The following is a 14,332-nucleotide window of genomic DNA, read 5'->3' as shown; positions in this document are numbered from 1 at the left end:
ATCCATCTCATCATCTCATTTAATGACTAGGTGTCCAGGTTAGCAATGAAACCAGTAAAATGTATGTTACATAGAGAAAAGGGCCAAATCATCACTAAATTTTAGTTTAGGACTTATTCGTAAATTAGGATAAAATAATAGGACTTTAATGAAACATGTAAGTAATGAAACCGGTAAACCGGGCAAAGGGGGTCAAACCGCCATTTTTACCGGTAATTCATGCTTTTTCGTAAACACAATTCAATTTGAGACTTTTTCGTAAATTAGGGTAAAGTTTTAGGACTTTTCTGGAGATTTCCCTTTGAACGTTTATAAATGTAGATTTGGATAGTTGTTCAGATTATAGTAAGTGCACTATGGGTTATGAGTTTACATTTAAAAAACAAAGATCGATGTGATGTCTAGATTTCATAAGAGTGTTGTTATATCAACCACAAAAGATGATATATATATATATATATATATATATATATATATATATATATATATATATATATATATATATATATATATATATATATATATATATATATATATATATATATATATATATATCAAAAGAAAGAATATATTATAGAAGGAAAATTAGCTTCCCATGACAGTTGGGCATAAAAACACAAAGACAATGCCCTTTATTGCGACAACATGATAGTTCATCTCATAAATAATATTGTTCTTCATAATAGGACGAAGCACATCAATTCATATTAGATATCATTCCATCAGTTTAATGATCAAGTATAGTCCTATTAAATAAGATTTTTTGTACAAAGAATCTAAAATATATGTTTGGCATGTTATCATTAAGTAAGATCATTGGTATAAATAATTCAACATATATATATTTTATTAGATGATGAAAATAAGATTTGTTGTACAAAGAATCCAAATATATGTTTGATTGTTTGACATGTTATCAATAAGTAGATCCTTAGTATAAATAATTCAACATAGACAATAGGGAAGTTGAAGACTTTCGTAGCTTCACATGACCTTCTAAATGATTAAAGTGGAACACATAGACTCTAGAAGAGACATGGTTTAATATTTATGAGAGTTGCTTGCTTTCGAAGACAGTATAGTTTGGTGATCAATCTCAAAGTGGGAGATAACTTCGTGTAGGTTCTTCAAAGGTCATTGATGGTCATTCGTCCTCCACATTGGTGTTTTTAGCATAAATCAAGGCGTTGTCTTATGTTTGGATGAAGCATGGGGCGTGTAAAATTCTATGAACCGGGATCTGTGGTGTATTTTCTCTTTTCAAGCTCATTCAATGTAACATTTTGTTTAGCGCTTTGTTAGGTTTTTAATAAAATTTCGCCATTATAAAAATAGTGGCACTACCTATCAAATTTGTATTTTGATGACTTAAAGAATATTGGTAAAAACTAATTGACATTTTGTGATAACGCAATATGATTAGTGTGTAAAAGATCAAACTAGTGAACTTTTTTTCTTTTTGAAATAAAAAACTAGTGAACATTTTTTTTGGAACAAAAAATGAACTAGTGGTCTTAATACTAAGACCATCCACAGCGCCATCTTTCAAACAACTTGCAATGCCACTTGTATAATATTAATATGCCACATCCACACACTTCTTTCAAGTATTGAAAGCCTTGCAAAAAAAAGTGGCCCACATTTATGAATTGTTAATTGCTTATTTATTTAATTATTCTTATGTGGCATGTATTGCAAGCTCCCCACATTGCACCGATGTGGGTGCTCTTAAGAATCAAACTCTATTCAACGACGGACAAACAAAACAAATATCTTCCCAACTAAAGTTTCTCTTTGAGGAAGAAATCGGTGGTCATGGAGAGACATGGACTACAAACATTTAATTATCATACAACTTATTTCGTTCATAATTTATATAGTAAATGTAGTCTAACATCTTATGGCATATGGATAATTTCTAAGTATATTATACTACCAATGAATCCAAGTATTTCATCTTAAGCATCTATTAACACAATATTTATTTTTCCGGATACAATAACAAAATTTTATTTATATGCATCATTCCCTCCACTATATATTCCAAAACTAACACTTTCCATTGTACAAGATTAAAGACCGTTTACTTGGATTTTTCATTACATAAACACAATATCACTTCTTGATACTCGATCAAACCTTGATTGAAATCAATTCTATGGTTCCACATTCAATAGGTCCCATGTGGAAGCATGCCAAAATTTTAATTGGAAAATCAGGAGTTCTTAGTCAATACTACAACTTGTTCCTTTCCTAGTAGGTCCAATGTGAAAGTAGGCCAACATTTTCTTTGGAAATGTGGGGATTTTTAAGTCATTACTTTGTTACTTTCTTTGTATGTCAAATGTGAAATAGACCAACGTTTTGTTACTTTATGTGCTATAATTACTATTTTATCAGGTTCAACGAGTTTAGCTGTTTCAAACAAGCACCCTTTCCACACGTCGTCCTTGCTGGTCCCACGAGTCGAAGGAAACTAAGTCATGCTACTATGGAATTACTCATCCCTTGATCATTTTCAATAATTATATCTTGAAAATGACTCAGAAACTTCATGCTCTTTACCATGAGATTTTGAGCCTTGCATTTCTACCATGTTTTAAATAAAATTTCATTCATTCAACTATTAAAGTAATAAATGAAGTATAAATTAAAGGAGAGTTTTATTTATTAAAAATACAAACTTCTCATATTGAATTTATAAGAGTTTAGTATACAATTTATTCTACAATCAAAATATATAAACATACAAAGATATTTGACCATTCACAAATCTCTACTCTTCCGCCGTAAATACCACCTCTAAGTGGGTCCTTTCATTGGGCCTTCTTTTCAATGGGCCTCTTGCATATTCATGTTGGAGTTGTACTAGACATTTTGAGAGGTTTGTTTTCATGGGTGCTCCACAAAGAAAGTTCATTGTCTTTTTCTGTCAATACGATCTTATTGGTGATCGGTTATCAGCCCGAACTCCTCTACCATTCCTTGCATTGAATGGAGATTGGTTCGTTGACTGATAACGACGATCACTATGTGGGCCCGTAGACCTGGGTGTTCTGACATTTGTTTCCTTTGGTTTTGTTTTGATAGCACTGATCTCTTCTAAGATGACAACAACTTCTTCCATAGAAGGTCGGTTTTTCGGGTCTGGTTCAAGACAACTCAAGATGAGTTCGGATGCTTTATTGGCTCCTTTTGAAGGGTAGTCTTGTTCTAGACGCGGGTCTATGATTTTCCTTAGTTTCCTTCTATCTGGCAATGAAGGTCGAGCCCAGTCCACCAAATTATGTTGTGAGCTTGGTCGATTAGTGTCGAGTACACGCAAACCAGTGATTATTTCCAGTAATACCACTCCAAAACCGTAGACATCACTCTTAACATATAAATGACCTGTAGTCATATCACAAATTTATATCGTTAACATCATTTCTAAACCATGAACTAATCTAAGTGGACACGACATTATGTGACAAGAACATATTAACTACATTTTTTATAATCAACTTTTATAGACGGATCGATAATTGATATTTATGTTTACTTGACTTTGACGTAGTAGCAACTTTAATTATAATACACAACCCAATATTTGTAGCAAATTCATGTTTATTGTGTCGCATCAATGAGACGTATATCTTTTGTAGACAATACCATATTAATAAATAGCCGGCTGGATAAGATAATGAAAAGAATTATTCTAACTATCTAACTATCTAATGTGTCATCATATTTTTATTATACGAATCTTGACAACAATATGCATTTATATGCTTTTAAAGTTTGATTTAAAGAATCATTAATTGGCAAAATTAATAACAACCGGAAGTTGAAAGTTGAGCTTTTATTTGTGTAAAAATGTTCGGGAAAAGTAGTTGTAACTTTTTCAAATGTACAAACTACTATATAAAACGTAAAAATTAAAGGCTAAAAAATCTTAAAAACTCTCAAAAACTGAAGATTTTTTTGTTTAAAATAAATGTTAAAAAACTAAACATACAATAAACAAACATGATATCAAAAATGAGCTTGGAGAACGAGAACTAACCAGTGGCTATGTATTCTGGAGCAGCATAACCGTAAGTGCCAACAACTCCAGTAGAGACGTGAGACTCGCCATTTGCGGGACCTAACTTTGCTAATCCAAAATCCGAAAGTTTTGCATTAAACTCCTGAAAATAAAATTAACATCAGCAAAATGTTTAAAAAAAACTAGAAGTATTATTTTTAATTTGAGTTAAACTAAAGTTCTACTAACCCCGTCCAATAAAATGTTCGAGGATTTAAAATCTCTATAAATAACGGTTTTTTCTGTGGTATGTAAAAAAGCTAGGCCTTGTGCTGCTCCAATTGCAATTTTAATTCTTGTATTCCATGGAATTGGTTCTGCACCTTCTGCAAATTCCAATTAAAAATCAAATTAAATAATTATAATCTTAATGTCTTTGAAAAAAAATTAATATAATATATTAAAAGAAAATAAATACTTACTTTTAAAAAGATGATTTTCAAGACTACCCTTCTGCATATATTCATATACGAGAAGGAATTCTCTATCTTCCCAACAGTATCCTATGAGTTTTACAAGATTTGGGTGGCTGAATTTTCCCAAAAATTTCACCTCTGCCTGTATAAAATATAAAAATTTAACATCAGTTAATGAACAAAAAGATCAAGATAAAAAAACTATTGAATATTAGAGTTCATGAATAACTATTCAAGTAAAAGTTCCACCAGAAACGTCACTAATACAATGAAATGATGTATTTTCATAAATTTAAATAAATAATTTTGAAAAAATATAAAGTCTTTTAAGGGGTTAAATGCGCATGTTATTTGAAGAGGTCAAACCAGACTTTGCTCTGTAATATGTCAACCCTTTGACAATGAACATTTTGACCCATTAATTAAGGGTCGCCATCTCAAAAATAACTACTTGAATATATTATATTATTAATAATAATTTATTAAGTGTATGTTGAAAAATGACATGTGTGTGGAAAATATTTTAGGAGGTGTTCATACCATGGCTAATATATTTATATTAAGTATAACAATTTTGAGGCTTTAGTTTTTTATATATATATATATATATATATATATATATTACAAATATAATAATTCATACAATATTTAATGCATAATATATATGTTATATGATCAACATGACAGAAATTTGACGTATAACACAATATCTTTAAATATATGTACAATTTATGTTTTAAGAAATTATACTATACAATTATAACATAAATTATTTTATATAGCTAAAAAATATTATATACAAGTCATCAACCATAATAAAACAAATTCACAATTTCAAATCTATACAAATAAATTTAAGATTAATAACTTAAAAAAACTAGTTTTGAATAGGTGGGTGTGAGTGTGAGATGCCCACACCACACCATATATACATGTGCTTTAATTACTTGTACATCATGCACCTTAAGTTGTATTGTTCAAGTGTTTCACATTCCAAAAAATTTAAAATCCAGAGATAATTCTTCTAGTTCACTGTACATTGCGAATAAAAAAGTGTATATTTATTTGGAATTAGGAATATAGAAAGCAACTAAAAAAAGAATGATTGAAAATGTACTGCTTTCGATACACACAGTACAACTTAAAACGATGTATAATCATCTATTACGTCATGTATCTTCTTTGACATGCTGTTAATTAGTTACGCAATATAGAATAATTCAATAAAAACAACTGGAATAAAAAAATGAACACGATATTTAATTTATCAAATACTACTAACAAACAAACCTGCCACTCCTTAAGGCCCTGAGCGCTGTCCGGATTTGATTTCTTGACGGCGACGGCGATCCCAATACCGACCTTCGACGGCGCGTATGTTTCACCGTCCACCCACCCTTTGAAAACCCTCCCAAAACCACCTTCGCCGAGCATGGTGTCCGGCCGGAAGTTTCTGGTTGCGCTTTTGAGCTCATAGAACGTGAACATCTTTAAGTTTGGTGTCACTATTCTCCCACTCGGTGGTACTGTTTCTCCGGAAGCATTAGCGGCGCTACCAGAGTCACTACCACCTTCAGCCGCCGTGGATGGATGTTTTACGATCATGGGTTCTTTCTTTTTGACATCACTGCGAAAAACTGATGAAAAAAGAACAAAAATATGGTGAATTCAATGACAAACAGCAATAAATGAGTGAAATTTGAAGGATTGAAATTCAAGAAGCATACCTGCGGATGAATTATTGGTGCTTGAGAGATTATTAACAGGTTTTGGATAGCAGTTTCCCATATATCTCTCTCTCTCTCTCTCTCTCTCTCTCACAGAGTTTGGATGAATAGGGTTTCAAAAAGATTGGATTTGAGAAGGGAAAAGGGATGCAAAATTAGGGATTTCTTGGAAAGTGAAGAGAAAGGAAATGGAAAGAGATGAGTTGGAGACAAAGATGAAGTGTTATATATACATATGATTATATTATAATTATTATTTCAAGATGGGGAAAAGACTAGTTCCTCTTTGACTATTTCATTAATTAGTCGAAACATCGTTTAGAGTTTTCACACTATTGACCACCTACACTATTTCTTTTACTTGAGGAGAGTGTTGTGGATTATGTCCTCTCGAAGGATTGTATTTTCAATCAATGTTTTATACGTGGTTACTTGACAAAGAAAGAATTGGTGGCGTTTAGATTAACATATGTTTGTTAAGTCTTTTAATCATTAAGCGACAATGAATTCGAGACTTCATATTAATGTCTATATGATTTTTTTAATGAATTTCTTAATATTTGTCACCTTACTAGATCAAGAGGGAAATGATATATTGTTATAATTGCATCTGATGATGAGGGACGGACCAATGATCAACTTTTAACTCTTATCAAATCATCTAAGTATCTCTAACTATTTATAATACATGAATAGGGTTATTTTTAGTATAAATATTTCTTGATGTAAAGGATGAAGATACACCATTTTGAATACATTCTACTAATGTTCAATTTCTTAAAAATCTTATTCATTCTCTATATAAAGTTTTAGCGTATTTTTGTTAATATTGTTCAAATTATGTTGAATTTATATCATGTTATCAGCACTGAGATCTCTAACAAGGTGATTAAACAAGTGAAAATTATATCTATCTTAATCAAAATATATAGTACATAATAATGTCAACCTTGGTCTTCAAGTTGGCAGGGGAATATCCACCTACTCAGGGTGGAAACTTATTTTAGCAACCTCTAACAGATCTAGATTTGTAAGGGAATTGATGGAATCCTCAATTCCATTGCATGGATTCCAATGACTATGATCCATGAATTAAATGAATGTTTATAAATGATTAATGAAGGATATTTGGATGGATTAAGAGCTTAGATGAATCATTGTTGGTAAATTGGTCATTAGGAACTATTAAGATGTTTGTTGGAAAATTGTTGTCCATATAAGCTTCCCAAACGCTTATGTGACCTCTAAAGGTCTTAATGATTAATTCAAAATGATGGAAAGACTTAATTGAATATATCTACGGTTAATAACATTTGTTTAGTTTATAAAAGTCATTTGGGGAAGTTTAGTAGCCATCCAAGGACATTTATGAAAAGTACAATGTCTAAATGAGAAAACTGCACTTTTTGTGGACCTATAGTTTCCATACGACTCGTTTGGAAATCCAAGGCAATTTTGCACATGCTGTATGGAACCTACTGTTTGGAAATATCAACCTTTTTTTTGTTTTGTTTTGTTTTTTTTTGTTTTGTTTTGTTTTTTTGTTTTTTTTGTAGAAATAGCATTTGACCACCGATTGTTCCCAAATTTTAAATATGAGCTTTTAAGATGAGCATAAGCTATTGGAAGGTGTCTAATGTGTCATGAATCCTCTAGGGATATTTTTATCAATTTAATAATAACTTATTATTAATGAAAATTAAAAGGTGTTTAAGAAGTGCACACAACTTAAGAAGAGAAGAATAGCTTAGGTTTCTTCTGAGTAGTATCAAATACATGTTCATAAAGAAACAAGTTTATGATGTTTTGGTTAAAAATTTTACTTAAAGAGTTTTTACTAAATTATTTTCCATGTGTTTATTTACATGCTTAACTACTTGTAAATTACTAGAAAATGATTTTTATAAAGTAGTTTGATAAAGAGTAAAGAGTTGAGATTTTTGAAAAAGAGTTTAGCATGATTACTTGTGCATTCATGTATGATTGGGAAAATGGCTTGTGTGTGTCCCTCTAAAGTCCATGGGCAAAGATGACTTAAGACAACCCAAGATGCAGTGTGGTATTCTAGACATGCCCACTTGTACTAGAGGCTAACTACCTCTTGTACGATACCGGTGGAATATTGATAGCTCACCCGTAACCACAAGAAGATTAAGACGAAAGATGAGAACTTGTGACATATGATACTATGTGATAACTATGTTATATACTTCATTTCTATCAACAAGAAGGCGATGAGTGGAACAAAGAGATGAACGAGAATGGGTGTGGTTGCATATTGCATTGCATTATTTATAATATGATGAAATTTAATATTTATTTATGATAAATCCTTTAAAGAGTTAAGAGTAAATATTTTTTTAAAGATTCAAAGGAGTTTTAAAGATTAAGAGTTTAAATGTTTTAAAAGGATTTTTGGTAATCAACTATAGGTCAATGATTGAGCTAGTTCTTGACTACGAACATGGTGAAGTCATGGTAGTACTCATTAGGCATTATCAATGACTAACATACTACTTTTAATATGTATTCAGGCTTTAGAAGCGATTAAGGATTAGAGGATGCAACATATTTTGAAAGCCGTTGTGATGTAGTGGTAGTTGCTTATGGAAACTTGACTTAGGGATCGAATCCATAAATGATTATTTTACTTTAAAAAGTACCTTAAAATAGTGTTAAAAATGTAAAACTAAAAGATGGGTGTTTCAATTTGGAGGTCCCTATTTTTATCATTGTACTTCTCCATAGGTGGAACTATAGTTTGGGGAACATTTAAACATCAGTCAAACATTTGTGCAAACACCTCACATGTGTCAAAAAAATCCATCTTCATTTTCACTGCAACCGTCCATCTTTATTTCCAATGATTCATCCTATTTTTTGTATAAAAACCATCCATCCGTTCGTCAAATATTGCATGATAATAGGAAACTGTAGTAGAAATCATGTATCGATCCATCATTGAGATCATCATTAGCTTCGTATGGTTGGGAGAGATACTATGTCGGTGGCATTAACATGGTTATTCTACTAGCTTCACTAGAACCATAAAGTCAGAGGATAGACTATAGCTAAGAAAATTGGATCACTTGGTGTAACGCCCCGATTCTCAGGTATTGATTTAAATAAGAATTTCTTTGATTCCAAGGTCTACTCGACGAGTTGGTTGCCCTACTCGTCGACTAGCAGCGGGTTGGTCCACGTATTTTAGTGACCTACTCGCCGAGTCCAAGAAAGGACTCGACGAGTAGGAGCTGGCAGATGAAACCCTAAATCCCGGGGTTTTGCACCCTATTTAAAGAATCATAAGCCTCCTTCAGCCTCTTTACAGTCCCTTGAGAGTCCAGAAAACCCTAATCCTTGTGGTGCTTCATTCTTGTGTGTTTTAAGCTTTGGAAAGTAGATCTTTGAAAGAAGAGCTTGGAGGGCAAGAGGCTAGAAGCAAGGAAAGTGTGGGGATCAGAAATCTACCTCAGTTAGCATCATTTGAAGGTATCAAGTCGTCACCTTTACCTCATTTCTTTCTAGATCTCATTTAGGTGAGGTTTAGGGTTATTTTGGCTTGGTTATGATAATATTGTGGTGTATGAGCTAGATCTGAAGTTGCAACTTCAGATCTGGACCCTTCTTGGGTTCTAGGTTCATAAAGTTTCGAGCTTGGTCATGTATGAAGCCTTCCTTGAGTGTAAAACTCCATTGTAAGCTTGGATTTGTCATTAAGATCCTTTAGAGCCATGCATGCACGTAAAGTTTGCAACTTTACGTGATACACATGCCTTAAAAGCTTGGATCTGCAATATGGAGCCGCTTCATGGCTTAAAAAGCGTCTGTATGGATGATGGATTGAAAGGACTCGGCGAGTCGCAAGGTCGACTCGGAGAGTCATATGAAGATGGTTATGAACTCGTCGAGCTGATGAACAACTCGACGAGTCCGATGAAGATTGCCTTGGGCTCGGAGAGTCAGTCGACTGACTCGGCGAGTCAGCTAGGGTTTTTCCCAACCTTGGACACGCATGAACTCGACGAGATATAGGGAAACTCGACGAGTCAACCAAGGACTTCACGACTTCTCGAGTTCAGGAAGGACTCGACGAGTCAGTGAACTGCACTCGACGAGTCGAGTCAACATGGATTGTTGACTTTGACTGTGGACATTGACTTTGACCAAGGGTTGACCAGTTGACCTTTGGGGGCATTTTGGTAATTTGGAAATTTATGGAAAAAGGGTTTTATGGTAACTATAGGTGGTGGAGTTCGTGTTGGTGATTCAAGAGTTTGAGCCTATCATTTTCAGTGCGACATTGTGATGTGAGTTATCCTCACTATACTCAAGGGTCTAAGGCACCAAGGCGGCCCTTTTGATTGTTATCTGGTTATGTTTGCTAGTATGATCTGTTAGATCGGTATCCTAGAGGGTAGGATAATATTATGTGATATGTGGTATGATCGTTTAGATCGGTATCCTGGTAAATAGGATGGTATTATGTGCTATGTGGTATGATCCGTTAGATCAGTATCCTGGTAGATAGGATGTGCTATGCTGTTATGATCTGTTAGATCGGTTTGTCTGCTTATAGACTGTTATGTGATTATCTGTTATATAAGTGCGCATGTTTGTTTGGCGGTTGAGGCTTATCTCCTTTGTGCGAAAGCCAATAGACCTGGGCATTCCAACCTGTTGGTTGTGGGCCGTGAGTATTCCATCCCGAGGATGATTGGACTCGTAATATGTGGGCATTCCAACCTGTTGGTTGTGGGCCTGGGGTATTCCATCCCGAGGATGATTGGACCCACAGTGTGTGGCATTCCAACCGGATGGTTGAGGTCCTGGGGTATTCCAACCCCATGGTTGACTGAACCCATAGTATGATGTCTATGATTATATGTGTATTGTTGTGGGTATGGGTATTTTGGGGGAACTCACTAAGCTCTCGGGCTTACAGTTTCAGTCATTGTTTCAGGTACATCAGGGGATCGCGGCAAGGCGAAGGCGTGATCGTACAGCTCCTCATGTTTTGTTTATGTTTTTGGGAAAAACTCTGATATTATACATTTTGAAAACAAAGTTGTAATGATTTTAATGGTTTGAAATGTTTTTAAAAGTTTTAAATCGGCTTGAATTTTTGGGTCTTACAAGTTGGTATCAAAGCCTTGGTTTGAGTGAACTGGAGGAACACTCGTGTAACTCCAGTCTCAAATCGAGGAAAGGATTTTCAAAATGATTTTAAAAAGGTTTTCAAAATAAGTAAAGGAGGATGCAGGGTGTACGATCAGCCGGAGCCAGTGAGTAGACCCCAAAATACCATACAGTTATTTGATATTGCAATGTGTTAGAACAACAGGCTAGTACTAGGCTAGGGATCTTCAGGAATTGCACGATAGAATTGCCTGATTGTATGATGCCTGATAGCCTAGGGTTTTCCTTATATGAAATTGACATCATTACTGTAGTTTCTTAGTGTATGCATCACGACCGTACATAATTAAGATCTTGTTGCCCGAGAATGTTTGATTTAGCCTTATGTTCTGTTCTTGTATGATTGGGAGCTTAGGGTAGGATTGGATATTCGAAAGTCTATAGGGTCCAGCGTTATGTAGGGCTAGCATACACTAGTGTTGCAGGGTTGGTGGAAGTTTCATGGATGGGTGGGTTGTGTGAGGCCGAGAGGCCAGTTATGAGATATTTAGCATTCCTCTAGGAGTGAGGATTGAGCGCTCGCCATGTGTGTATTATGTTAGGGCGTTGTAGTGATACTTGAGACAAATATGGGTAGGTGTGGAAGGTAGTATGGGCCCATACTACTGAAAGCACAAGACCCATACGCGTAGCAAAGGGAGTCACAACCCCTAGGGATTAGTCGGGAGTTGGTTCTCGGTTATTTATGCGGATTGTCTGATATCTTCCTGTTATGTTTCAGTATGGCAATTACGAGGCGTTTAACGACGGGATCTGGATCAGGATCAGGACAGGATGATCAGGAGGCCCCAGTGGCACCTGAGATTATCGGCCAAGAGGGGCCAGTGTTTGACAGAGGACCAGGTCAGGGAGATTATCCACGAGGAGGTGGTCGAGAATGTCCGGGGTCAGATTCCGGAGTTGTTCGGGACTATCAAGTCCGCTATGATAGAGTACTTTGATGACATATATGCATCCCTCGTTGAGACAGCTGCCGCTGCAGCCACCACGGCTGTAACAACGGCAGGAGGGGGAGTGGGACGAGTTTTTCAGTATAGGGACTTCGATAACACGAAGCCCCCTCCTTTTGATGGGACACAGGATCCCATCAAGGCTATGAGGTGGATCTCAGATGTGGAGGGGTGTTTCTTCACCTACTCGTGTCCTACTGACCAGAAGGTCAGGTGTGCTCTGAACCTGCTAAGGTCCGGGGCCAAGGACTGGTGGAGACTTGTGACTGGGCCGTACACTGATGATCAGAGAGCTGCTGTTACTTGGGAACAGTTCAGGGACATGTTCCGCGCCCGTTACATTCCGCGGGTCGAGCGGGAACGTTTGGCACATGAGTTTATGAGTTTGAGACAGGATGGGGAGTCGGTGACGGAGATCACCTGTATGTTCACTATGAGGGCGATGTTTTGCCCGGAGTTTGCTTCCGAGCAGGCCCAGATGACCCGTTATCTGAGCATGCTCAAGACGGATATCCGTCAGTTTGTGTCTACCCAGCGATGCGATACTCTTCTGGAGTTGGAGGAGGCCGCCAGACGGCGTGAGTTGGAGATTGAGAGAGCAGCGGCAGGCCCCGACGCAGTCACAGCCGACGCCAAAGCGGTCCAAGACTGCTGATACTAGGACTGGGGGACAGCCAAGCCGCACTTGTGGGAAGTGCGGGAAGGCTCATTCAGGGATGTGCCGAACAGGGAGTGGGTGCCACCGATGTAGCAAGAAGGGTCATATGTCCAGGGATTGCAGGCAGCCGACTCTAACTTCCAGATTCAGGCTTTGCTATCATTATGAGCAGGTGGGCCATATGAAGGCCCAATGTCCTCTACTAGCCTCCAAGCCGGCGCAGGCTCCAGTACCGACTACATTGAGGATTACCGATGGGAGGCAGGGTAGGGCAGAGCCCCAGAAGGCTCAGGGGCGTGCTTTTCAGCTTACGGCCGAGGAGGCCAAGGCAGCACCGGATGTGGTTGCTGGTATGTTTCTATCCTTTATCTCATTTACTATGTCTGCTGTATGCTTATCTGTTGTACTTGTTGTTAGGTACGTTTCTAGTGAACTCCTTACTTGCATTGGTTTTGTTTGACTCGGGGGCGAGTCGGTCTTTTGTATCTCAGACATTTAGTAGGGAGTTCAGAGTGCCAGTAGGCGAGATAGAGTGTCCGTTGCGAGTCTCTATCGCCAACGAACACGGGGTTTCTGCTTCTTCGATCTACCGAGGGTGTGAGATGGAGATCTTCGGGGTACCTTTTCCGATAGACTTGATTCCGATCCCCATGGGGGATGTATGCGTGATTGTGGGGATGGACTTGCTCAGTCATTTCGGTGCCATGATTGATTGCGAGGGTCAGCGGGTAGTGGTTCGAACCCCAAGTGTGGGAGAGTTGATTGTATATGGTGAGGGCACCAGAGCGGGATCAAGGTTTTGTTCAGCCTCCAGGGCTCGACAGTATATTCAGCACGGGGGTGCGGGTTACCTAGCGTATGTATCGGATACGCGAGCCAGGGATCAGATTTCGGTTTCTGATGTTCTTGTGGTCAGGGAGTTTGTAGATGTATTTCCGGAGGAGTTGCCAGGGATACCTCCGGAGAGGCAGGTCGAGTTTCGGATCGACCTGGTGCCTGGTGCGGCCCCTATCGCCAAGGCGCCGTACCGATTGGCGTTACCCGAGATACAGGAGCTATCGTCACAGCTGCAGGAACTACTGGGCAAGCAGTTCATCCGACCTAGCAGTTCTCCTTGGGGAGCACCGATTCTTTTTGTCCCGAAGAAGGACGGTTCACACCGGATGTGCATCGACTACCGGGAGTTGAACAAGTTAACGGTGAAGAACCGTTACCCACTCCCGAGGATAGATAATCTCTTCGATCAGTTGCAGGGCGCATATTGGTTTTCCAAGATCGATTTGAGATCCGGGTATCACCAGGTTAGGGTGAGGGAG

General features: G+C 37.1%; 1 protein-coding gene across 1 annotated transcript; it reads right to left on the bottom strand.

The window, feature by feature from the left end:
* Window positions 1-2,646: 2,646 nt before the first annotated feature.
* On the bottom strand, window positions 2,647-6,425 carry LOC145158874 (putative serine/threonine-protein kinase PIX13). Its single transcript, XM_079077734.1, has 6 exons — window positions 6,210-6,425; window positions 5,773-6,119; window positions 4,489-4,624; window positions 4,256-4,392; window positions 4,046-4,169; window positions 2,647-3,390 (listed from the first exon to the last, which is right to left on the bottom strand). The coding sequence occupies exons 1-6, from the start codon at window positions 6,268-6,270 to the stop codon at window positions 2,933-2,935; spliced, it is 1,263 nt and encodes a 420-aa protein (XP_078933860.1). The 5' UTR covers window positions 6,271-6,425; the 3' UTR covers window positions 2,647-2,932.
* Window positions 6,426-14,332: the final 7,907 nt, after the last annotated feature.

The sequence above is a fragment of the Lactuca virosa genome, chromosome 2 (genome assembly GCF_052849685.1).
Source record: "Lactuca virosa cultivar CGN04683 chromosome 2, Lactuca_virosa_CGN04683_v6, whole genome shotgun sequence".
NCBI classification, from domain to species: Eukaryota; Viridiplantae; Streptophyta; class Magnoliopsida; order Asterales; family Asteraceae; genus Lactuca; species Lactuca virosa.
This window is presented reverse-complemented; position numbering and strand designations above follow the sequence as displayed.

Bases quoted from the DNA above. Each gene is read 5' to 3' on its own strand.
- LOC145158874 (XM_079077734.1), bottom strand. From the start codon at position 6,270: ATGGGAAACTGCTATCCAAAACCTGTTAATAATCTCTCAAGCACCAAT. The intron at 6,120-6,209 runs GTATGCTTCTTG...TTTTTTCATCAG, and splicing joins CACCAATAATTCATCCGCAG to TTTTTCGCAGTGATGTCAAA. The intron at 4,393-4,488 runs GTAAGTATTTAT...TGGAATTTGCAG, and splicing joins TGAAAATCATCTTTTTAAAA to AAGGTGCAGAACCAATTCCA.